Genomic DNA, 26,525 nt, shown 5'->3' on the forward strand with positions numbered 1-26,525 from the left:
GTTGCGTCTGAAGGCGGCGGAATTAGAAGAGCGGACATCGTGGCTCTAGACAAGACTAATAGTAAAGGATTTATACTGGACCCAACTGTTAGATTTGAGATAAGCCAGACCCAACCATCTGAGGTCAACAAAGAGAAACAACAAATTTATGAGCCTACTATTCCGTATTTTCGAGAAAAATATCAGATGGAAGGCACCTGGGAATTACATGGTTTAATGATCGGAGCGAGGGGCACCATCCCACGATCAACTGTAAACACTATCAAAACATAACTTACAAATTAAACCAAACCCTTTAACTCTATTAAATATAGAATATAATCTAAATTTAACAGAAGAAATATTGAAATCAGAAGTAAACACTGAAATACTGAAACAATTGTCTTTAGAGACAATTAATATTAGGTACCCTCCACAAAACTAGCTTCATTTATACACCGACGGATCCTTGATCTCCAGAGAACAAGGTACCGGTGCAGGTGTTACGTGCTGTCTCTTCTCACTTTATAGATCTCTTGGATATGGAACAACAAGTTTTGATGGAGAAATCATTGCAATAAGTGAATGTCTCAGGAATCTTCTATGCCACATCAATAAATTTAGGAATGCAGTTATATTGTCAGACTCCAAAGCAGCTATTCTATCAATAGTCTCTCAACACACACCTTCATCTCAAACAGCAGAAATAACTAAAATGCTCTCTCAATTAATATCACTCAATAAAAGAATTGTATTCCAATGGATACCATCCCACTGTGGAATCCTGGGAAATGAGAATGCGGATGCTTCAGCAAAGAAGGGCAGCACTGCTACTTACAGACCTGTTACTAAATCTACATATTACTCTGTGAAAAGATTTATGAAATCTACATACTTAGACTTCAACAAACAAAATTTGATAACACAATCCCAAGGGAAAAAATGGAACTCTCTGCATCAAAATCCACAGTTAATTCCCGATTTACCACGAAAATCGTCTGTAGCTGCATTTAGATTGGCAACAGGCCATGATTGTTTGGCTAAACACCTGCATAGAATTGGAATATATCAGTCCCCTAACTGCCCATTGTGCAACTCAAACCAAGAAATGGATTCGGAACACCTCAAAATCTGTGCTTCATTGGCTGGTCATGATAATATCTTTGAAAAATATTGGAGTGCAAGAGGTCAAATGACTTTGTCAAACGCCTGGCATTAGAAAACAACAACAGCTATCAAAACATTTGGAATCCATGACATCATTCCAAAAATAATTACTTCTAGCATTAAAGGGTCTGTGGCATTTCTGAAAAATCATCATTCATACGGAATATCATAATCCCCCCCCCTCTTTCTAGCCATTAATGTGTGATTGTTACAATATCTGTACAAATTTATTATTTCTTAAATTTAAGCTCCTAGTTCACATTTCAATTTGACTCATCTATTTTACTGTCATCATTACTATTCTTATATGTGTGTTGTTCTGTGTTTTTGGCAACCCAGGATGCCTGGGCAGACTATTTCTTGGAAATAAATTATATACATATGTCGAATATATGTGTCAAAAATGAACCAACTAGCTCAAAAACTACAGAAGTTAGAAATTTCACCCCTCTCCTCCCTTAAATATTTTAAATTGATGTTGCTTTCTTGTTGCAGCAAAAGAAGTGTAATCTTGTGCGCCGCATTATGGAAGAGCGGGAAGCATGTCTACATCTCCGCGTCCAGCTCAGCCTGCTGCATCTCTCGCAAGAATCGAAACAGCTATGAGATGCCGTTGCCCATTGTGAATCTCATGTTATTTCATGAAACTTACTCTCGTGGAAATCTAGTGTCAGAGTACATAAGAATGTATAATTTTATGTTCTCTACCTTTGCCATTTTAAACTTTCCAAGATAAAGCATGTTATTGACAGGGTATCAATACGCATGAGCTTAACTGAATTGAAGACGGTTTACTGTTTGCATAGTGAATTCGTAGGCTGCCAATCTTATCTTATCGTAATATACTCCTATGTCAAACATAAGTTAGTCATTGATGAAGGAAAGAATGAAGTCCAGATAGTGATATTAAGTTTGTACCTATGTTACTTGTGTACTGTAAGGAACGATTTATCATGTCCACGTACTGCATGTGTTAAGACTTTTGTAACAGTGTTTACTGTGAACTAGAATTGTAAATTGAACCCACAGGTAAGATATTCTAAGTAAATGTGAAAGATTTATATATGTTAATAAATACATACCATGCTAAAACAGCATTCCAATGGCTAAGAAGTGATACCTCATCTACAAGAACAGTAACTTAGTTTAACTACATAATTATTTAGATTAACTACGTTATTACAGTATTATGTTAAAAAAATAGACAGTTAACTAATTTTTGTCCTCGAGTAGAAGATATATAAATGTTTTGTCTAATTTGGGAAAAATTAATTTGTAAAATAGTTTTTGAATCATATGCAAATTTACAGACACGAGGTATCACTTCTTAGCCATAGATTATGAGAACTTATTTTTGTGATTTGTGAAAATGTCTTCTTGCAGTCAGAATATGTGATACTAGTATATGTCTCTTTTTTATATATATATACACAGAGTCCAGCAGAATTACCTCCCCAAATAGAAACATAAATAACAAGAGCAAAATAGATCCTATTCAAAATTTTATTTTACCATCTTATAGAAGAACGCTTGTTATTTTGACATTATTTTGTTTTAAAGATAATGTCGTCCAGCATCGCTGGAACATTTTCCAATATGGTCTGCAAGCAGCTTGGCAGTTGAGTCAATCACATTCCTGAAGTTTCTGAACCACCATAACTTTGTAGGAATGGAACTTGAGGTCTAGGTGTAAGATTCGTCTGACACTCCGATCAGATATTTCCAATGTCAGAGCATGTTTAATGGCTGAATATCGTAGAGAAGCGATAACAACATGCCTTACTTCTGCAATATTTTCAGGAGCCCGAACATTGCGACATCTACCGGACGACTTGTTTGAAAGTAGAACATTTTGTCTGAAATTTTTCACCCTTAACAGTATGGTTTGGACCCCCTTACTTGGAAATAGGCTCTTTTAAATTTGAAACTGTCCATAGTTTTATCTATCTTGGCTCTGAAATTAACAACAAAAATAATGTTAGTTCTGAAATAAAAAAAGAATATTATCTGCCAATAGATGCTTTTATGGTCTTAGAAGACATATGAAATCTCAAATTATATTTAGGAATACAAAAATTATGATGTATAAAACTCTTATAAGGTCTGTACTATCTTACGCATCTGAGACTTGGCCATTGTCGAAGTCAGATGCGACATTGTTATGTACATTTGAAAGAAAGATTCTTAGGCAAATCTTTGGACCAGTTAGAGAAAATGGAACATGGCGAAGAAGATATAATTTCGAACTGTACAGATTATATAATGAGCCGGACATTGTTAAATTTATAAAAATAAGAAGATTGGATTGGGCCGGGCATGTTGTGAGAATGCAAGATGATAGAGTTGTGAAGAGAGTTTTTAAATTTATTCCGATGGAAAGAAGGAAGGTTGGGAGACCGAGATGGAGATGGGAAGACTGTGTGATGGATGACATCAAGACTTTGGGTGTTAGAAATTGGAGAAGTTTGGCATTGGATAGGGAGGAATGGCGAAACTTCTGAAGAAGGCCAGGGCCCATGAAGGGCTGTCGTGCCATTGATGATGATGAATAGTATGGTTTTTTTATCAGAAATTCTTTTGTGGCAACCTACTCTAAAATGGATATGGAATTGTCGCTATATTGCAATCACTGAATTATTAATGGTAACCATAACAGATAAATCTGTATCTTGCGCCCTCCTCCTTCCAAGCAAAAATTGAATGATGTCCCTTCTCCATATTGTTACCTACCAGAGGGATGATAGGTTGTTAATGGTAACCATAACAGATAAATCTGTATCTTGCTCCCTCCTCCTTCCAAGCATCAATTGAATGATGTCCCTTCTCCATATTGTTACCTACCAGAGGGATGATTGGTTGTTAATGGTAACCATAACAGATAAATCTGTATCTTGCTCCCTCCTCCTTCCAAGCATCAATTGAATGATGTCCCTTCTCCATATTGTTACCTACCAGAGGGATGATTGGTTGTTAATGGTAACCATAACAGATAAATCTGTATCTTGCTCCCTCCTCCTTCCAAGCATCAATTGAATGATGTCCCTTCTCCATATTGTTACCTACCAGAGGGATGATTGGTTGTCAATGGTAACCATAACAGATAAATCTGTATCTTGCGCCCTCCTCCTTCCAAGCAAAAATTGAATGATGTCCCTTCTCCATATTGTTACCTACCAGAGGGATGATTGGTTGTCAATGGTAACCATAACAGATAAATCTGTATCTTGCTCCCTCCTCCTTCCAAGCATCAATTGAATGATGTCCCTTCTCCATATTGTTACCTACCAGAGGGATGATTGGTTGTTAATGGTAACCATAACAGATAAATCTGTATCTTGCTCCCTCCTCCTTCCAAGCAAAAATTGAATGATGCCCCTGCTCCATATTGTTACCTACCAGAGGGATCATTGGTTGTTAATGGTAACCATAACAGATAAATCTGTAGAACCAAAACAATTTAATCTTTACATAGATCATTCCCAACAGTGCATAAGTACTGTGGAGTCCCAGCACCAAGTCACTCAAATGAGTGCGCTTCTTGTGTGATGGCAGGTGACTTAATACATGTGTCAATAAGTAATATGTCGAACATGGAGTAAGGCCACTAAGGGAAAATACCAAAAGGAGCAAGATTCGATCCAGCGCACAGTGGGACGGATTGCGATTCTAGCCGGAACAAAATCTAATATTGATAAATTCCTTTCAAATCGTTGGAAATAGCAAAATGAAGGTAAAATTATGACATTTGATGAAATATTTGTATGAGAATTATTATTTTAGTATAGAATGCCCATTTATTAAAACAGAATCGTACAGTAATAGAAATTGCATACAACTATGCAAATAAAAAATTTAAGTAAACAGAAATTTTTTTACAGACTACTATGAAGAGAAAAGTAATATATGTAGTAAATTTTATGACTCATGTTTAGAAATCTGAAGTCTGTTGTATGTCCAGAAGTGTCGGCTCCACTAGCACTAGTGTCGCCCTCATCTTGGGGTTGCAGTTGAGCAGTGCTGTTGTTGGCACTCGCAGGTGGTACTTGTAGCAGTTTAATTACCTCAACTAACAGTTTTGATTTTCCTGTATTTGGATGTCGATTGATCTGGGATATGATGGGACCAGAAGATACTAACAACATGTGTAGGACATCTAAGTTTCTCTCACGAGGAACTTCCTAGCGTGGTCTAACCTGTACTTTTGTAAATGTTTGTGTCTTGCCTCTTGAGCATCTTCAGATAACATCCCAATAGGAAGTATCGCAGTTTCTGCAATTTTTCCTCCATCTATCAGTATTTTATGCACGCCAGATGGCATATAGTACCGTGGATATACGAGGCCTGTCTAAAAAGTATCCGACCTTTAGCCAGAAAAAATATTTCAAATACCTGAGGGGTTGGGACCCTAATTCCCTTCAAATTAGGCCCCTTGTGCTTGCACACACTTAGCCCACCGATCCTTCCACTGCCAGAAACACCTCTGGAAGTCTTCTTTTGGAATGGTGTTCAGCTCTGTCGTCACGTTCCGCATTATCTCTTCTCTACTCTCAAAACGGGATCCTTTCAGTGGTGTCTTCAATTTTGGAAACAACCAGAAGTCGCAAGGAGCCAGGTCTGGAGAGTAGGGAGGTTGGCGAACGGTTGTAATTCCATGTTTGGCCGAGAAAGTGTGGATCAATTGGGATGAATGTGCGGGGGCGTTGTCGTGATGCAAGTGCCAGTTGTTCGCTGTCCACATGTCTGGTCTTTTGCGCCGAACTGCATCGCGGAGTCGCCGGAGAACATCGTGATAGTACTCCTTTGTCACCGTTTGTCCTTCCGGTGCGTATTCGTGATGCACAATTCCACGGACATCAAAGAAAACAGTCAGAATCACCTTGATTTTGCTTCGCACCTGCCGCGCTTTCTTCGGCCTTGGAGACTCAGGATGCTTCCATTGCGACGACCCGTACACCCATGACTCATCTCCAGTTATCACGGTGTTCAGAAACCCAGGATCAGTGTTGGCGGTGTCCAGAAGGTCCTGTGCAACGTCACGACGGAGGTCTTTTTGTTCCGGGGACAACAACATGGGCACGAATTTCGCAGCCACTCGGTTCATGTTCAAATCATCACGCAAAATTGCATATGCAGAATCTTTACTCACTCCAACCTCTTCGGCAAACTCCCGCACGATTAAACGACGATCTGCCATCACCAAATTTCGTACCCTCTCAACAACAGCTGCACGCCGAGCAGTTTGGGGCCTGCCACAACGCTGCTCACTCTCCGCTGATGTGCGGCCATCTTTGAATCTGTTGAACCACTCCTTAATTTGTGTTACACCCATCGCATCTTCCCCAAACACCTGCTGAGTCTTACGAATTGTTTGACTTTGAGAATCACCAAGCTTTTGACAAAATTTGATGCAGTATCTTTGCTCAATTCGTTCAGTCATCTTGCGAGAAAACTAAATCCGACAAATACTTAGAACAGCACCTTACTTGGCGACCACCAGACAGTGACTGGCAGTGGTACAAGCGAATGCGGTGAAAAAATTCAAGCATGCGCATTATGGTTCCTCCTTCCACCGTGCACAGTGGCGCCGCCTTAGAATCACTACTTTGTGCGGGAAAATTTAAGGTCGGATACATTTTAGACAGGGCTCGTATCTATTGTATATATAATTGGACTGTATCATTGGTGTACTTCTCAAATGCCTCAATATACTCTATATTGAATATCCACATGAAATGGTGCATAAAATTACAGAAAATCTGTGAATGAAGTCTTACTAATGCCCGTAATATTGGCTGTAATTTGTGGGTTTCAAAAAAACCAATGTGCTATATTGCCATCATTTGATGTCCCAGTGCCACCAGATTTTGGTTTGTCAATAAGAAGACGTAATTGAGAGCGAAATCTAGAAATAATCCCCTGTTTTCTAGCTTCAAAAATATCTTTGTTCTTGACAGGTCAGAGGCAACAACAATGTTTTTTTTTTTATAAAATAATCCTTTTTACTGTGGCACTGCATCCAACGTCTGTTAAAATTACTTAGAATATTTGTCAAAATATTATGAATGCACTTCTCACTACTAGAATCACATGTTTCAATACATAATTTGTTCAAAACATATCTATATAGTTCATCCAAGTCGCCACTTTTATTGGCAAGTATTGGAAATAGATCACAGCGCGAAATCACCGGTAGCGGTTCCGAGTCTGAAAAAAATTAACCACATGCAGAGCGGTCAGTAGGAGCAAATGAAACTACGTTAGTATTAAAGTGCATACTTAAACCTACATTCTGACATAAAAATAAATGTGACTCTATGTGACTCTCTTATTATAAGTCAACGTTTACTTTGATAAATAGTTTTAAAAAATCGCATTTCCCGCCGTTAAGTTAACATACCGTTTCTAAAAATTCAAAGTTATTATGAACATAAAATTTATAGAATAATTATCTACCAACCTTGTTCTTCATTTTCCATTTCAGAATCACAAAATGTTTCACTCTCAGATCACAGAAAACAAGCTTGCTTCTTACACTATTTCAGCTTGGCTGAGCAATAAAACTGGTTACGGAGGGGAATCCTTGTCAACATCATTATGTGACGTCCGTATGTTTAGTGTCAAAGCTTCTTTCTCATAGATAAGCATTCTGTGATTCATCATCATTATCATCTTCACTACACAGAGTAGGCAATATTGCCTGTTCCAGCTTCACAGTTTATCTCTCCATCGTCCCTTAGGTCGTCCTACGTCTCTTCTTCCAGTCGCTTTGTAATTTAATAAGATTTTTGGTAGTCTGGTGTCCTCCATTCTATTTATGTGTTGGAACCATCTATCTCTATGTTTCTTTATTCTTCCATTCATGCTAAAGATGTGTAGTTCCTCTCTGATATCTTCATTTTGAAAGCGATCAGAGATCTTTGTATTATTTAAATATTATCTCTCAAGAATATGATTTTATAATTTCTACACAGAAAACTAAAATTTTAGCATTTTGGGGAAAATCACAAATACGTTCTAAGATTATTTTAGAAGGAAGATCGTTAGAACAAGTTGAAAATTTTAGCTATCTGGGTTGTGACATAAATACAAGAAATAGATCTGAAGATGATGTTAACAAAAAAGTATCAAAATTTCAAATGATGTGCGGCACTATCCATCAGACATTAAAGAATAAAACAAGGAAAGATATCAGAATTAAATTTTATAAGACAATGGCTACCCCTCTTCTTCTTTATTCTGTGATTCATTAGCAACAATTTGAGACAGGAAACACATAAAAATGAGAACATGTGAAAATTGATTTTGTTCCGGCTAGAATCGCAATCCGTCCCACTGTGCAGTGCTGTGAATTGAGTCTCGGCATAGCTCTGTAGTTAAAGTCCCCAGTGTGTAAAACTGGGGGACCCGGGTTCGATCCCCGGTCCTGGAGCGAATTTTTCCCCATTAATAACCAATGATAACCATAACAGATAATTCTGTAAGACCAAAAAAATTAATCTTCATGTATACTAGAGGGATAATGAACTCCATCTTTCATATTCCTCGCCTTCATTTCAAAAATAAAATTGTTTACACCACCATTCTGGCAGAGTGTAGAGAGATTTAAATAACCATACTAAAGGAATTAGCAACCAGAAAGTCACCCATGAACTACAATTATTTTTAATTAGTTTCTGTAACTAGTGATTTCAGTGCTGTAGTAATAACAACAGTGATAGACAGATTTTATTGATATTCTGATAACAAATGCGAAATTAATAAGACGTTTGATAGTAATATGAACTGACCCCAACAAAATACATCCAGTATTTTGTACTGGTGATAAGTTTATCACACTTCTTGGCATGTATGGAACGTACGATTCTACAGTTTTAATTACGTTTTTTTTTTTTTTTTCAGATCCTTACTTGATATTGAAGTAATTGCGGACAAAAATCAACTGCAGAGATGAGTGAAAGTGTGAGTAATTGTGTTGCTTCAATTACCCTTTCTTTAAATACAATGATCTGTAGTGCTATTTTACTGGAATGTATCTACGTTTTTCTTTTTTTTTTAGTTTAATGTTACTAGACCAGGACATCGCAGAACACGTTCTCTTGATCTGGCAGATTCACTAGACTTCATTGAAAGCTGTCGTCAGCGCAGGAAGGAATTCATTGAAAACAGGACAAAGTTTCTGAATGCTCAGTCACCACCTGCTGTAACACCACCCCCAATTCCAAAACCAAGAAGAGCTAGACTTCCATCCTATGGATCTCAAACAGATGAGGACTCTGCTTCAAGCAGTGTGTTTATTCCTGCCTCATCCTCGGCTCTGGATGAAGTGGATTCTTCTAATACATTATCTTCTATAAAATATTCAACTCTTCCTTTGCGTAATAAAATTAATGTCACAAACACTTCACCACCAACAGAGAAACCATCTCGCCCTGTCACACCAATCAGCGAGCTTATTCAGAGGTTCACGTACGAGATGCTGAATTCAGAAGCATATAGTTCTGACGAAGTAAACTCTTCAAGAAACGAGCCTACACAATTTGACATACATGACGGCAGAAGTACTTCGCGTAAACCTTCTACATCCTCATTAACATGGGTTTCACCACCACAAAAACTCTCGGCAGACTCATATCTAACTGTAGACAAACATACTAAAAACCAATCATTTTTATCTTTGCCACCCAGAACGAAGCCATCAGAAATCAATAACACAGAAAATGAAGTTACATTACGTCGTCCATCAGACTTCTTGAAGCATAAGAATCAAAACCTGAATTTCACAGATCCCTTACAACAAAGCAGCAAATCTGTGGTAGAGAGTAGTGCACCAGCTTCCAATAAAACTACATCTTTGCAAATTCCGTCTCTATCTATTATAGAGACAGGAGCTCTTGAAGCTATAAAGCAGAGCCCTCGAGTTACTAGAAAGTCTTATATTACCACATGTGCTGTGCCTTTCAGACCACCTAATTGGGTAACTTTACCAAAACAAAGCGTCGAAGAAACAGATTCAGGACATACCAATTACCCATCATGGATCCCTCTATCTCCAGCCTCATACCATGAAGCACCTGCTGCTTCTTCAAAATATTCAACTTTTAAAGAGCCTGCCATTCGACCTCCTCTAAGAAGAGCATCTTCATTCCAGAATACACCTGTAACTGAAATGGAACCGAAAACCAGTACATCTGCAGGACTCGTACCTTCACAACCATATCGAAGTAATCAGCAGCTGAGAGAGAGTGTTTCAAGACGAGGTCAGAATTCAACACCTGGAAAGGCTCCCATGCAATCCTCTCAAGTAGCATTATCAAGTAGTAAACAATCATCTGCCTTAGGAAGATTTAATCCCAGTAAAGAGGAGGAGAAAGAGCGTAACTACAGTTCTGCAGAAAGTTACAGCTTTCCTACGCATTCTCGTTCAAGTTCCTTGACGTATGTTTCTCGCAGATCAGTAACACCAATCACACCTGTGAAAGCACTTGTGAAAAAATTCTCTCCAGATAAATGACATCATTTGTGAATTCAGTTATAAGCAGGGTTAGAATTTTTAGGTGCACACCTTTTTTGTAGAGTAAAGGTAAATTAGAGCTTTCTGAAAGAAACCAGTGTGTGAAATGTTGCCTCCAGAAGTGAATGGAAGTAATTTTCCAGCACCTTTTTTTCTCCTTTTTGGGACCTTTATCCCTTTTCTTGCTTCACTCTGCCCATAATCCCATTTTTTCCCCTTTTAATGCTACTTTTTATCATTTAATTTACTTTTGAATTTCAAGTAAGCCCTCCTGGCTAGGTCCGAAGGACCCGATGACCAAAGACAGGTGTGGTCCTTTCATATAGGGGGTTGAGAAAGGACAGTACAACCACCAACTCTTAAAAACATGGTGTCCTTCAAGAAAATGGTTAAAATCAGCTCATCAAAATGTCTCCATCGTATTGGAGTACTGAATTCACCAAAATGCATACTGTGCACCAGAGAAGAGGACATGGAAATGGAGCACCTGGCTAATTGTGAAACTCTTAGGACATTTGTGGACCTTCCATCAAAATATTGGGAAGCAAGAAGGATGATGACTTCATTGTTAAATCCAGGGCATTAGATACACACACACTTTTGAATTTCATTGCATTGTAATTTGTAATACGTATCATGGTAGTGAATGCAGGACTGAAGACAAAACACACTTGCAACAATTGAAAATTCCACTTGCTGACCGATGTTTTTTTTTAAGTAGGTTATTTTACGACGCTGTATCAACAACTTAGGTTGTTTAGCGTCTGAATGAGATGAAGGTGATAATGCTGGTGAAATGAGTCCAGAGTCCAGCACCGAAAGTTACCCAGCATTTGCTCAGATTAGGTTGAGGGAAAACCCTGGAAAAAACCTCAACCAGGTAACTTGCCCCGACCGGGATTCGAACCCGGGCCACTGGTTTCGCAGCCAGACTCACTAACTGTTACTCCACAGGTGTGGACCTGACCAATGTTAAGCAAGTTACCTCCACTAGGTCTATCTGTGAAACAACAATGTTGCTTAACAAGTTTAACTCTGAATAATTTCGAGGGAAAAATTGTTCTGGGGCTGGGTATCGAACCCGGGACCTTTAGTTAAACGTACCAACGCTCTCCCAACTGAGCTACCTGGGAACTCTATCCGACACCGATCCAATTTTTCCCTCTATATCCACAGACCTCAAAGTGGGCTGACAACCGTCAAGCAACCAACATTGAGTGCACACTAACTCTGTGTGACTTAAATTGTGGTTTTCTGTTACGTACAGTGACGTGTATTATGCAAATTAAGCTTCCAGGAATAACTCCCTGTAAAGTTAATTTGAATAATTTCGAGGGAAAAATTGTTCCGGGGCCTGGTAAGTCACACAAAATTAGTGTGCACTCGATGTTGGTTGCTTGACGGTTGTCAGCCCACTTTGAGGTCTGTGGATATAGAGGGAAAAATTGGATCGGTGTCGGGTAGAGTTCCCGGGTAGCTCAGTTGGGAGAGTGTTGGTCCTGGGTTCGATACCCGGGCCCGGAACAATTTTTCCCTCGAAATTATTCAAATTAACTTTACAGGGAGTTATTCCTGAAAGCTTGATTTGCAAGTTTAACTTTAGCAATGCCAATGGGAGTGTACTTTGTGCCCACCTTCTCCAAAACTTATATTTTAAATATGTAATTGATATATTAAAAATATGGAAATAGTATTTATTGTCAGTTACAAATCCTCCTATCTTATTGTGTTTTTGTTTAATCGTTTTCACTGATCATCATCATCATCATCATCATCATCACCACCATCATCAGTAGCTCTACAGCCCTGGTCGAGCCTCGGCTTTCTTTCAGGATTCATTACCATGATTCCCTATCCTTGGCCACCGTCCACCAGTTCTTAACTCCAAGCTTTCTGATGTCTTTCATGACACAGTCCTCGCACCGAAGTCTAGGTCATCCAACTCTCCTCTTCCCTTCACCCTTGTACTCCATAACTCTCTTTGGTATCTCATTCTCTTCCATCCTCTTGATATGTCCTGCCCATCTTACAGCGGCGGATTTTCAGGGGAGGCAAGGGAGGCCGAGCCTCCCCTAATATTTTATCAGAACACAATATGGCAGTAATAATTTCAGCTGAATTAAAATCACAGATAAATTACAGCAAATGAAGAACAGTTTTCCTTTTATATTAATTTTACTATTCACTACGACTAAGATGTAAGTTACGTAAAATCGACCACATTCAGTTGGTGATGCCAGCTCGCTATACCATGACGAATAGTTCAGTACAAATAATTCGTACTGAAAAATAACAGATAGCGCTATAACCTGTATAGTCGACATCTAGCGGCCTGCAGTGTCTATGCGAGAGCGGGAGAGAGAGGAGTCGGCTACATGACGCTACTCCCAGGTAACCATGACAACAGTAGTTCAACCAATAAGATAGCTGGTTAGAAGAGTGTTTAAACTTGACCAGAACGCGAGAGGGGAGAGGATTTGGAGACGTCGTACCCACCGCTGACAACTGTACTGCTTGTAGTCACGGCTGGTTTCGGCTGTATTGGGAAGCTCTCTCTCTTTCTCTCTTCTTGATTTTAGAAAACTGAGTTGTGTTGTTAGTTTTCTCTCCCTGCATAAAAGTTTTCATTTATGTTGTTAGATTTTCTCTTGTTTGTGGGTGTTCCTGTTATTTTATTCTTTTGTGTTACAAGAAGTATTTACTTATACAGTATTTTAAATATATCGAGAGTTTAGAAACAAGTGCAAATTTGTCTCTATCTTCTTCTAGTAGCAGTTATTCAGTATGTTGTGACCTATTTGATCGGTTTGCGAAGATAGAGGAACGTCGAGTTAATTTGCTGTAAAATGAACTATGTAATAGTAATGAGCAAGCCCCGTATTCTTAGGTTCGAATCAATTTTGTTGCTATCTCGTTACTCTCGAAATATTGCTTTTCTTATTCGTTTTATGTAGCAAAGAGTAGGCCTAACATTCTTAAATTCAATATGACCTAAAAAGATCTAATTCGTAGGTTAGGACTTAGAGTATCCTAAAGAGAGACAATCTTTATCAAACCGTTGTAATATATTAAAAGTATGTTTTCCCCGTAAAATAATTTAAATTCTTAAAAAATAAGATTAAAAATCTTAAAACATAAATTGAAAAACCTAATTTTAATTTCTTAAAATCTATAAATTCTGCGCTTGGTAATGAGGTACGTCACAGGCCTTATATTTCTATATTCTCATCATTCACGTCTTGGCCTCCCCAACTTTCAAACCCACCGTCCTCTACTGCCATCTTAGTCTGGAGGCCCTAATTGAACGTATAATGTTGGAAGATTTGTATAGGCTAAATAACTCCCTGTTACTCCTCATCCTCCATGCATATCCATCGTTAACGGGTCTGGAGATCCTTTGTAGGACCTTCCTCTCAAATATATTTAAACATTCAATATCAAATTCTGTCATGGCCCATGTCTCGGAGGCATACGTAAGTATTGGTTTAATTAGAATTTTATAAATTCTACATTTAGTTCCGTGAGAAAGCATATTTGATTTGAAGTGTTTCTGTAGACCAAAATAACTTTTATTGGCAAGCTTGATTCTCTTCATTTCTTCTGTGGTGCTATTAGTCTTCCTTACTAGTGATCCAAAGTAGATCAAATTCTCTACTTTCTCAAATTTAAATTCATGAATAGTAATGTGAGTCTCAGTTGTTCTCTGATTTCTACCTACTACCATATACTGATGGAACTGTTATATGATGCAATTTTTCCTCTGGTGAATGTTGCTGGTATGTAATAAACAGAATATAGCCCTTGCCTATACTATAGAGATATGTTGTTGTTGTTTTCTAATGCCAGGCGTTTGACAATAAGGTCATTTGACCTCTTGCACTCCAATATTTTTCAAAGATATTATCATGACCAGCCACTGAAGCATAGATTTTGAGGTGTTCCGAATCCATTTCTTGGTTTGAGTTGCACAATGGGCAGTTAGGGGACTGATATATTCCAATTCTATGGAGGTGTTTGGCCAAACAATCATGGCCTGTTGCCAATCTAAATGCAGCTAACTTACAGATGATTTTCGTGGTAAATCGGGAATTAACTGTGGATTTTGATGCAGAGAGTTCCATTTTTTCCCTTGGGATTGTGTTATCAAATTTTGTTTGTTGAAGTCTAAGTATGTAGATTTAATAAATCTTTTCACAGAGTAATACGTAGATTTAGTAACAGGTCTGTAAGTAGCAGTGTTGCCCTTCTTTGCTAAAGCATCCGCATTCTCGTTTCCCAGGATTCCACAATGGGATGGTATCCATTGGAATACAATTCTTTTATTGAGTGATATTAATTGAGAGAGCATTTTAATTATTTCTGCTGTTTGAGATGAAGGTGTGTGTTTAGAGACTATTGATAGAATAGCTGCTTTGGAGTCTGACAATATAACTGCATTCTTAAATTTATTGATGTGGCATAGAAGATTCCTGAGAGTTTCACTTATACTATAGAGATATACAGTACATAATTTCGAATGCCTTGACTTCAATTATTAGATAAAATAGGAGAAAGAGCATTTGCGGAAATAGTTCAGTGAAACAGCACCTTTTTGTCTTATTTTAGTAGCTTTTCCTCTCCTTATTTTCCTATGTAATTGCCCCAAAAATCCTAACCCTGGTTATAAGTAATATAGAGTAGCCACGTAACAAATTAGGTAATAAGTATAAAACATCACTGCCATAATAGTATTTTATGAAACTAGAGTATAATGTTATACTTTATTGCATGAGTCAAGAGTTAGGAAACGAGCAAATTTTATGAATGCAATAACTATAACATTATAAACGTGTTTCATACGCTATTTTTTTTTGTATAACTGCGTTATAAAACAATTAATAAAGAAATAACATCAAATTTGTAATGATGAGTCTATGAAGAATGAGTTACATTTCAGATAAATGATTAACTACCATTTTATTGTATTAATATTTCTTATTTTAGAACATATACCTATATTAGACTTCGCTGTAGATTTGTATATGCAACCAGATAGTGATGATGATTTTGATTTTGGTAAGAGAGAGTAAAAAATAATTTTCTGTAATGTACCTATGTATGGTAGTTTAGTTCTGTTATGTAAAACAAAAACTGAAACAAAATAATCAGAATATAATAAATATTGAGTTTGCTTTTCATGACACAAAATTATAACGACTGCATATATAGTCCTATAGTCCACCTCGCATAATTACTACGGTATGTATTGAACTGTTTGTTAGTGTGTTCGACTTATGGTTATCTTCATTTCCATAAGCATGTAGCATCCTGATGATTTCATTTCATTGCTCAGAAAGGAAATGTATGGCATACATTTCAGCTAATACTTAATAGGGGAGTTGGAGTGAAACCTACATTGGATACTATATAAACAAATGTATAACAAATTATTTTAGTCCCAAGATTAGTTGATACCATACTCTTTTGGATTTATTAAATGAAACAAATCTCAATGATAAAAAAAAAAATTCACTTCCATTTAGAGTTCAGCTAAGTTGATATAATTAAAGGCACTTAACAATTCACAAGATCAAGGTTTTCAAGGAGATAGCATAAATCTTGAATGAAAGAGATTGGTGTGGGCCATTCCTGAAACTTACAAATTAGCATGTCTCATTTTATTTGTACCTACAACTAAGCTTATGTTGGATGCTTCTTTTCCACTTCCTTATAAAGAGAGTTAAATCCCACTGTAGATCTACAATGGATCAAGAAAGAATATCCTCCCTGTCAGTGATGTCCTTTGAAAGCAGTTACTTTGTTTTCCTCAGTAGGATGTTCATATAAATATTACACAGGCTGCATTAGAGCTATCCCTGAAGATATTGCTCCGAAAGGAGCTGACATTTCAGTAATCTGGTAAGTAAACAGAAATACCCACAATTGTTTTACAAATGTAAAGTACCAATTAAATTTATGGACAAAATGATGGCAGAGGGCCGGCTAGTCTGGAGGCAGAGTCACTACCACAGAGCTAACTTGGCAGACACTATACAGATCTATGAGGCTTCTACAAAATTTATATAACATTTAATATTGCAAAATTCATGTAGGAGAGTATACTGAGTCCTTCTGGGCTACCTCCAATGGGAGGCAGTTATTATCTTATCTGGGATGGTGATATAGGACAACAAAGTATAATCATGGTTTCACATTTGAACATTCTAAAATTCAGTATTTGATATATTGTAGTACAGTACCTACTTTCTTATGATTATAGTGGGTTGGAATGTTGTAATCTTGTTTGACAATTACAACTTGTTACAAAGAATGAAAATGTAAAGCATATTTAAAATGTTTATCTCATAATTAATAATTAGTTAATTTTCATAAAACGCGCTGTTTTCCATTTGTCATACGATTAGTGTGTAAAGGTTACCACTCAAATGGCTTCATCATTTAGAAACCACATACAATATTTTGCATCGCGCAGTTCTGTAATGACTAATAATTTCATAGTAAGTCGTGATATAATAATTGACATAGTAATTAATTTTAATAAAAATAATCATTATGTAAATATTATTGTTTACTATGATTTAATTGTTTGGGTTATCTTGGAATATTAGGCGACTTTCATCTTCAGTATTTGGCAACAGTGTTCAATTTCCGAAATCTTCGTATTTTTCCGTGTGGCTTCGTCTATACTACTGTCGGAAGTGATCGGAACTGTAGTACTGTACCATTTGTCCCATTAGTAATAAATAATACTTTTGTAAGCTTTGATATTGTTGACGGTCTTATGTATATACGTGTCTAGTGAGATACTGTGGTGGAAATAATTTGTAGGATTATTTTATTATATAAATTTATACATACCAGTATAATGCTTGATGCCGATATGAAACATGAATTACATTTCATGGAATGACCTGTAAAATGATCATGGGGCGTGACAGTTATTGAACATGACAGGTTCTAGCTGTCAAAAGTAATTAATTGTGTAACGATCGTGAACAATGTTACAAGTAAGTTAGTTAAGTACCTATTGTTATACTTTTAATAGATCTCTAATGTTAATACCAAGATTTTTTCAACAAAAATTATTTATTGTTAATTTCTTGTTTCCATCCCATGTTTTAAGGCCTAATGGAGATTCAAGAGAAACCAATGTTTATGCCTCCTAAAAAGAGGACTTCTGGAAAGCGGTTTGGCGGTGCAAATAATCACGTTGATCATATCATGACAGTCCAGGTTAGAGCTGTGAATTCGCATGTAATGTCTTTCTACGTTTTAATTTGTGTGAGAACTCAAACGTTAGTAATTGTACCCAATTTTGTAGTTTTATAATGGTTAAAGAAGGTCATAGCATGACTCTGAATTTAATTAGAAGTGGTCTAAATTGGAAAACATAGTTTAATTAGAAGTACAGGTACACAAATTTATGATAATTGTGTAATAAACATAGGCTAGGTCGTCATTTTTTCCGCAATTGAAGTTCAGAGCAAGTATTTTGCCGTTGGAGTGAAAGATGCTGACAGTAGCGTATGTTAATCTTAAGGAAACGTTGAAAATTTATTTAGAATGTACTGGAGTGCATATACTTGGTAATGTGTCCTGAACATCTGTTATAGGAAGATGGCCTGGCCGATTCTTACTAGGCCTAAATAGGCTATGTAATTGTCAGGATGGATGTCTAGTTTCCTTAATGTTTTGCCTCAATGAAAGTATAACAGTACCGATACAACAATTCTGTCAAAATCAAATTCTGGGACTCCTGGTTTTACTTCCCTTTCGAAGGAAGTCATAGTAGGGATTTTTATCGTCCTCAAAAATGTTTGTATCTAGTATTATGCACATATAATTGTTTTCTACGAAAAGTAATGAAGTGATTTTTAGGCAAATTTTCGAAGCAATGTACAATGTCGTAAAAATTTTTCTTGGTGAGAAGGGTATACTGTTGTCTGTGTGTCTTATTTGTATCACGTCCTGCATCCTAAAATTTATTCACCGGGTCACATTATTTTGCAACAAGGAATCTTTTGATGAATTGTGTTTGAATTTTACGAACTATTAATATAGTTAACATACTTGAATCCAACATAATCACTATTTTTGTAATAGTTTACTTAAATTAAGCCATTTTATGCGTAGTAGTGACGACACACCTTAAAAGACGAAACATGCAATGTAACTTCTGTAGTTTTGGTTGTAAGGGCACCTGCTAATCATAGGACAACATAGCAAAGTTTTGCTTAGCTAGTCGTAAAACATGTCTTTGAACTTCTGAATTTACAAAATAGTGTGTGTGAACTTTAAGGGAAGGTTAAAGACGGAAATTTAATTAAATTTGGCACTTTTTTTCTGAAACAATATATATATTAGTTTATTATAAAGTTATTATTTACCCTCTTTAAGTGATGTGTTTTGAATCATGTTAGACTACATGACACCAATAATAAAATTTATTTTCATTACACAGTTTTTCTTAAAATTACTTTTTGCAGTTTTCAATGTTCTTTTTCTCAGAAACTACAAGTCCAATTTATTTCAAATTTTGCACATGCTTATTATACTGTATTACATCATATCATATATCATATCATATTGATACGGTACGTCGTAAGACTCATTTATACTGCATGTTAAATATTCTGAAAATGTGTTTTTTTTTTTTTTTTCGTTTTGAAATGTTGAACATTACCATTTTTTTTTTTTTTTTTTTCGTGCAATGGGAATGAATATGAGATTCTCTGTTTCTCAGATTGTAACATATGTGTGAAAAAATATTCACACCTCTGCCTGTGATAGGTATTGAGAAAAATACATTAAAAACCATTGGTTTGAGTTACCAGAAAAAAAAAAAAAGAGTAATTTCAAGGAATTCGTCAATATAGCTAAAGAATTCATCCAATCAGAATGAAATTCATATAGCATATGCAAGATACACATATATATATATACAGATTTCTGAAAAATTTGGTCATTATTGGTTGAGTAGTTTCGAAGATAAAAAGAATTTTATTGTAACCTGCAACTTTTGGTCACTTCACTCTTCAACCTTCCTTTAATAGAGCTATTGTTTATATTTTTATTATAACGTGATTAAAGAATTTAGCAATGAAAAACATCGTTTTAGTCACTTTACAGAATAGATAACTGCTGTTATTTATTATTATTTTATAGTTTCAAAATTGGGTTAAATGAGCGTTGAGTGACTTCTTTTCCTATTGCGGATATGCATCTTCAGCTGTCTTACATGTCGTACCAACATAACTTATGAGACATTACGAACATTTCACGCTAGTTTGCAGTGTTCCAGCAGGATAGAAATTCGGCCATTTTCATACCTCAGGGAAGTGTGTAGGGGTAAGAAAATGGAGTGTTATGACAGGTTAGGTTAGTTTAGACTTTTATTATGCCTTTTATAGGCAAATCTGTGACAGGTTAGGTTAGGTTATGTTAGTTTAGGATTTTAGTGGCAGGTTAGGTTAGGTTATGTTAGTTTAGGATTTTAGTGGCAGGTTAGATTAGGTTAGTTTAGGCTTTTTTATCCTTTGCATATACGAAACTGTGACAGATTAGATTAGGATAGTTTAGGCTTTTGTTATGCCTTGTATAGGCGAATCTGTGACAAGTTAGATTATTTAAAAAATAGAAGACAAATTGTTAATATATCAAATAAGCTCTCTGATGTGAGACTTGTCACTAATGGAGTTCCTCAAGGCAGCATATTAGGCCCTTTTCTCTTTCTTGTATTAATAAATGATTTACCATTCAGTCTGCCTCAAGGTCTAATCATGTATGCAGATGATACCACCTTAATAACATCTCACTCAGATCTTAACCATTAAAGTTGTCACAGATGAATAATCTTAACATAGCTAAGCAATGGTTTCACTCAAACAAGTTAATGCTTAATGAAGAAAAAACCCAGAAACTAATCTTAGGCCTCCCCAACACACTAGATAATGAAATATCTTATGTTAAACTGTTAGGTTTTTATTTGGATCCAAAATTAGGATGGCACAAAGACATAGAAAGTATATGTACTAAATTGTCGAGGGTAATTTTTGTTTTTAGGAAGTTAAGGCCATTGGTTTCAACAGAAACTCTCAGACAGGTATATTTTGCACTGTTTGAATCTCACATTAACTATGGAATTCATATATGAGGAAGTGCAACAGGAGTCAATAGCATCTTATTACTACAAAAACGAGCACTGAAGGTAATATTCAATAAAAATACCAAGGAATCATTAGACCACTATTTCCAAAGTTAAAGGTAATGACAGTTTACAATCTATTCATTTACAGACCCTTGATATTCCTTAGATCCAACATAGATCTTTATCAGACTAGATCAGATATACATTCCTTCAACACTAGAAATAAAGATAAATTAGATTACACAAGGTGCAGATTGAGTGTGAGCTCAAATACCTGCTTTTTTAATGGCATAAATATATTTAATAAGTACCATTGGAGCCGAGGAAGTTACCAATAAATAGGTTTAAGTCCTGCATACATAGATGGTTGCTGAACAGACCTTTTTATTCAGTGAATGACTTCATGGAGTGTGATGTAAATATTGTATTTTAGAAATGTAACCCTTTCTTTATATTTTAATTTGTCTCTTTGTATTTTAATTATACCTTTCGTCCTTATATAAATGTGTTAACCTACAGCATACTCTGTTTATCTCACAGTGTTTGTTTTGTTTATTTCTCAGTGTTTGTTTATTTGACTATGTATGTTTATTTGCTTATAATTATTTGTTTATTTGTCTATATTTATTTGTGCTAAGTTTGTTTGTGCATGTGTGAGTGTATATGTGCGTGTGTGTGTGTATTATCGAACCTGACGATGTCATATCTAGGCCTTGTACACTGGTTTCTGACAAATAAATATTATTATTATTATTATTATTATTATTATTATTATTAGGTTAGGTTAGGTTAGTTTAGGATTTTAGTGACAGGTTAGGTTAGTTTAGGATTTTAGTGACAGGTTAGGTTAGTTTAGTTTAGGCTTTTTTTTTGTTGTCAAGATGAATGTGAAAGCGATTGAGTGTGGCACTCTTGAACAGGTAGTTAATTTTTGCTTTCAATGTTGGCAGTTCAAGTCAGTCAGTGTCTATTCAAAATTCGGCATAAGTCACCCAATGCTCGTTTCACCTGATTTTTTAATCTTATGAGGATGCATTAGAAGTTTGTATGTGAAATTATGGAGTTATTTATTGAGTAGTGAATATTTTATATATTGAAGTACCGGTATTAACTGTGTTCCTGTAGGCTAAAGAGAAGACAAAAATTCAGAGTCCGTCAGAAGAGAGCTTGTCTTCCCAGATGGTTAACGGGAATGGAACAATGGATGTGGAAGCTGGCATTACAAATGGTGAAACTGTTCCAGAAGAAGAACATTTTCAGGAAACTGTTATTCTTAAAATACCAAAGGACTGTGAGATGATGAACGGTAAGAAGTCTTCAGATTCATCACCTGTGATTGAAAACGGACTTCCAGCCGGAATTCTGAATTCGTCATCTGCCACAGCATTGCACCAGTCTGAGCAAGTGAGCACAAACACGAGCCTCAGTCAGAGCGACCAGTCTCTCGACATGGACCTCATTCGTGAGACAAAATCTAAGGCCAAGAAGAAAGTAAACATATGCACTGACCGCGAGGATCTAGAGGAAGAGGATGTTTCGAGCAATGTCGAAACAACGGCACTGAGACGAGGCTCGGAAACCTCTGATTCTGTGGTTGATAATTCAGGTGTTAGTGGCAGTATAGACGGTTGTCTTACCATGACAGGGACTATCAAACGAGGGAAAAAAGCAGGCCAGAGTGTGGATGTCAGGCTGAACATGTCCCGAGAGGAATTGGAGGTGCTGGAAGCTGTTATTGCAGCCAAGCGCCGGAATTCTACATCGCCTAGTTCATGGTTTTCATGCGGCCCAAAGAAAGGTCCGCACATCACAATGTGGACTGCATTATGCCTCCCTTTTGCAGTGGCAGTATCTGGAGTCTACTCCTTTTACATGGGAACGATCACATGGTACAACGTCTTCACGTATTACACCGAAGAGAAGCCTATTTTGTGCAGAATCCTTGTTTCACCATTTCTTATTCTCCTCTATCCTTTTCTTATTTTAATTTTTACCATTGGTCTTGGTCTGTATGCCGGTGTAATTCAGATTTCCTGGTTTTTAGACAGTTGGTATAAAGAAATTACTGATCTTGAGAAGGGCTTTTATGGTTGGTTGTGTGCTACGTTGAAACACGAAGATTGTTCCCCTTATGAAGTAGTGGTGTTGACGGAAATACAGAGCTCGGGGGAAGGAGACAGACCAGTAAGGTCGTCTTCCGAGGATTCCACTACGTAGAAAGTGCATTTCTTGATATTAAATGATACAGAATTTTCTGACTGCTATTCCCTTTCGTTGCTATTACTTGCATACACATACATAAAGAACTGAATATTAACTTTTTCCATTATATCTAGTCAAAGTTCATAGCTATTGCTTGAATATGTTGAGACTGATGACTTTTTTTTTTTTTTTTTTCGATTGCAATCGTAATATGCCATGCTGCTTCGTTGTTTTATGTTGTCATTAAGTGAGGTATAGAGTTCTTTTTGTTAAATTTTAATAGTACATTATGCAACGAGCCTATAATGGTAGTAATTAAGACGCAAGTATGATTGTTTATGAAACGAGTGCAAGCGAGTTTCATAATTTTCATACGAGCGTGTTACCATTTGAGCCACCTCACTTGATCAACAAAAAATGCTGTGATGCTGCGAAATATCGATTTCCAGATTTCAGTGAACGTTTTGAGCATATCTGATACCGAAAAAGTGAAATTGTGCAGCATGCTCGAGTTTTGTACAGTTACAGTGTTGCTCCTTCCACTGAAAGTTTTTTATGTGTGTGTTCAGGAGCCTATTCCACCATTAACTTTTAACTTCGTAACATTTCACTTTTAAATTTTTTAAAAGTCTTTCTGTTCTTCCATAAATTAGAGACTGCTTTGCCCTTTTCATTTCATTCTGCAAAGTCTTTGCACATTTCATTGCAACTCCATGTTTTAGTTCCATTTCTTGGCCAATGAACACATGAGTAATTACACAAATTCAGTTATTGTTCTTAGAGGAAAGAAAAAAACCACTTCTTGTTTTTTTGGTTCTAGAACAGGCTCATTTCTTTCAAGAACATCATTTGCTTGAGTTGACGTAATTCAAAAACATTTACAGAATTGAGGTAGGCCTAAACTTAGATTATGGAAATTTACCCTGTTTTTATATGCTCTTTTTTGGTGGTGGTGGGGGAGGGGGTTTCGTCACTCGAATCAATTAATAGCAAATGTTCTCTTCCTATGTTATTCTGTCCCTAAATTATTTTGAATCCAAAGCAAAAACTGTACTGAATGTGTTGAATTTAATAGTAATGGCAAAGACTTGGTTCTTTGTAAAAATCCCATTCGCTTTGAACATAATCTTTACAATTTTCAAAATTATTGTAACGGAACAAAAGTAATAATATATCAGAAAAGTTTCCTCTATACTTGCTTAGGTAATTACACAGAAGAAAAGACCAAAGAAGGCACCAGTTTTACTTTTACAATTGCTCACTATGAATAATATAGAATACTATAGTCCCGTTGCTCTTATTTCCGGCAGCCAATCACATTGCAGTTTGGCTACATTTAAACATGTGCGTCTTGTGATTCGCTGTTGATGTTATGCATTTCGTAAGGCTCGATAAATACTTAATATAATCGCCCGCCATTTTGGCTCTTTCGTTGGCTATCGCAGAAAGCACATGAGGATGTTATTTGCCGCTCAATTATTTGCTGAATTATCATAGGAGCTATGACATGATAATTTTAACAGTGCGCCAAATAGATTCCTTGTCTGGTAGCTCGGCAATGAAAGAACAAAAATGGCGAACGATACTACCTACCTAGACTTTATAGAGCCTTTACTTCCTAAGACGTAAGGAAAGAGGAGGAGTCATGCCAGGAATAACAGCATCGTGACTATAAGTAAATGGTTTTACTTTTTGGTACCCAATACTTTCCACAGAATAACCTAGAAATATTCATCTCTTGTATGTAGCAGTGGATGTATTGCCGCCATATTGTCCACATCATAGGTACAAAAATTTCGGTTTACGAAAATTTCATTCATTTTAATATACCGGTATTTTTGTAATAAATGATATTGATTGATTGAAAGATGACTCTGTCTCTTCTCGTCAGCTGTTTCTCTCTACTTCTCTGTCGTATCCTATGTTCTTCTGTGTGTCTCAGCTATATTCCTGAAGTCAGATCATCATTTAGTCTCAAATTTTTATTATTAATTATTTACCTGAGGTAGTCTTGATTCAGTATCCTCAGATGGTATTTTTTAAAACTTTTTTCCTATTTGGTGTAAATTATTAATGTTTTGTATGTAGAGAGCTCATAGCTGTGGCAACTCAACCAAATAAAAATATTTTGAAAAAAAATTATTTGGGGGCCCAAATTTGAAAAAAATATACCCAATGCAGGATTGTACTAAAACCGATACATCTGAACCGTTTTTAAAGATAGATTCAAACAGTTTTTGCAATGTATTTGCAAAAGTATGTTCTACAAACTGTCTGTAACAGAATTTTGATATTAGTCCCTACGTTTGTAAAGTAAACAATTAAAATTTAGTAACAATTTTCTGATTTCCTTTCTTGCAAACAAACTGACGTATTTTTAAAATGAAATCAATTAACAAAATTCTGTTACAGAGAAAAGTTTCCTAATAGTCTAAAGAATGTGTGTTCTAAATTTCTTGCATGTATCTTTAATAGTTCAGAAATTATATCCATTTTGTCTGGCAATGTAGCAAAAAAAAAAAAAAAATGAAGTTACTGGAAATCGATAAAAGCGGGCGTGTGATTTAAAAAATCCATAGCGCAGGAAGTTTAAAAATGACGTCTCAACATCCGATAAGGGCACAAATACCCACAAAATTTTATGCAATGCATTCCACACATATCAAAGGGTATTTTAAAGAAAAAAAAAATTGTTTGAAAATTTAATTTACTGGAAACAACAATAAAAGTGGGCGAGTAAATTAAAAATCCATAATGCAGGAAGTTTAAAAATGGCGATCCACACATATCACAGTGTATTTTAAAGAATATATATTTTTTTTTTTTTTTAATTTAGTCATTTTTCATCAAAAATACCATTCTCTCCCCTTAAACTAGTGCCGGATACATCACATATTCATTTTGTATGAGGTCTCGCCCACCTCATTGAATATTACACGACTACTATGAAGTAGCCAATATGTATTATTACTATTTAATACGAGAAAAATTCGTACCGGCACCGGGAATCGAGCCCAGGACCTCTCAGCTCTGCGCGCTGAGTCATTCAGCTAACAAGGCATGTGCTGATGATATACATAATGTAGGTATTTAACTTTGCTCTATAGGTCCAGGTGAATTACTCTATGAATGACGTAATAGGGATGAATTATGTGTAAGCGGCATAATATTACCCATTTGGAGGCCTGGACCACATCAGCAAGAAAGCATTTTAGTGCACTGAGTGGACAATATGGTGGCAGCACATCCATTCATTACTAGGCTACATTTAACAGGTGAATATTTCTAGGTTATTCTGTGGAAAATATTAGGTGCCTGAAAATAAAACTAGTGCTTAGTATTGTACAGAGTGATTCAAAAGTCGCCATACATAGCAGTTTTGTTAGAAATATGATTACAAAATATGTTCAATAGCGTATGACCCTTGTTGTTGTAAATGCACGTGTCAGTGCGTTTGACCCACCCAGCTTGCACTGTGTGCTGTGTCTGGACAGGAATCTGAGCACATGCATCTTGAAT

At 36.2% G+C, this 26,525-nt stretch overlaps 3 protein-coding genes across 4 annotated transcripts in view; all 3 read left to right on the forward strand.

Annotated features, from left to right (window-relative positions):
• The window catches only part of Rlip (Ral interacting protein), a 40,979-nt gene extending 38,739 nt beyond the window's left edge, over nt 1-2,240 (forward strand). Inside the window, exon 12 of one of the 2 annotated variants that reach the window (XM_069822851.1) lies at nt 1,642-2,240. In XM_069822851.1, coding sequence (XP_069678952.1) covers nt 1,642-1,752 — 111 coding nt within the window. In that variant the 3' untranslated portion in view covers nt 1,753-2,240. The remainder of the gene's footprint in view (nt 1-1,641) is intronic. The other variant, XM_069822853.1, reaches the window with a different exon arrangement.
• Nucleotides 2,096-15,847, forward strand: LOC138697533 (uncharacterized). Its single transcript, XM_069822854.1, has 3 exons — nt 2,096-2,175; nt 9,046-9,105; nt 9,203-15,847. Exons 2-3 carry the CDS (start codon nt 9,094-9,096, stop codon nt 10,655-10,657), a joined length of 1,467 nt encoding a protein of 488 aa, XP_069678955.1. The 5' UTR covers nt 2,096-2,175; nt 9,046-9,093; the 3' UTR covers nt 10,658-15,847.
• A 1,514-nt stretch (nt 15,848-17,361) lies between these two features.
• Nucleotides 17,362-23,294, forward strand: LOC138697534 (transmembrane protein 169). Its single transcript, XM_069822855.1, has 3 exons — nt 17,362-17,664; nt 17,781-17,890; nt 21,930-23,294. The coding sequence occupies exons 2-3, from the start codon at nt 17,786-17,788 to the stop codon at nt 23,019-23,021; spliced, it is 1,197 nt and encodes a 398-aa protein (XP_069678956.1). The 5' UTR covers nt 17,362-17,664; nt 17,781-17,785; the 3' UTR covers nt 23,022-23,294.
• Nucleotides 23,295-26,525: the final 3,231 nt, after the last annotated feature.

This window comes from Periplaneta americana, chromosome 4, assembly GCF_040183065.1.
Source record: "Periplaneta americana isolate PAMFEO1 chromosome 4, P.americana_PAMFEO1_priV1, whole genome shotgun sequence".
NCBI lineage: Eukaryota > Metazoa > Arthropoda > Insecta > Blattodea > Blattidae > Periplaneta > Periplaneta americana.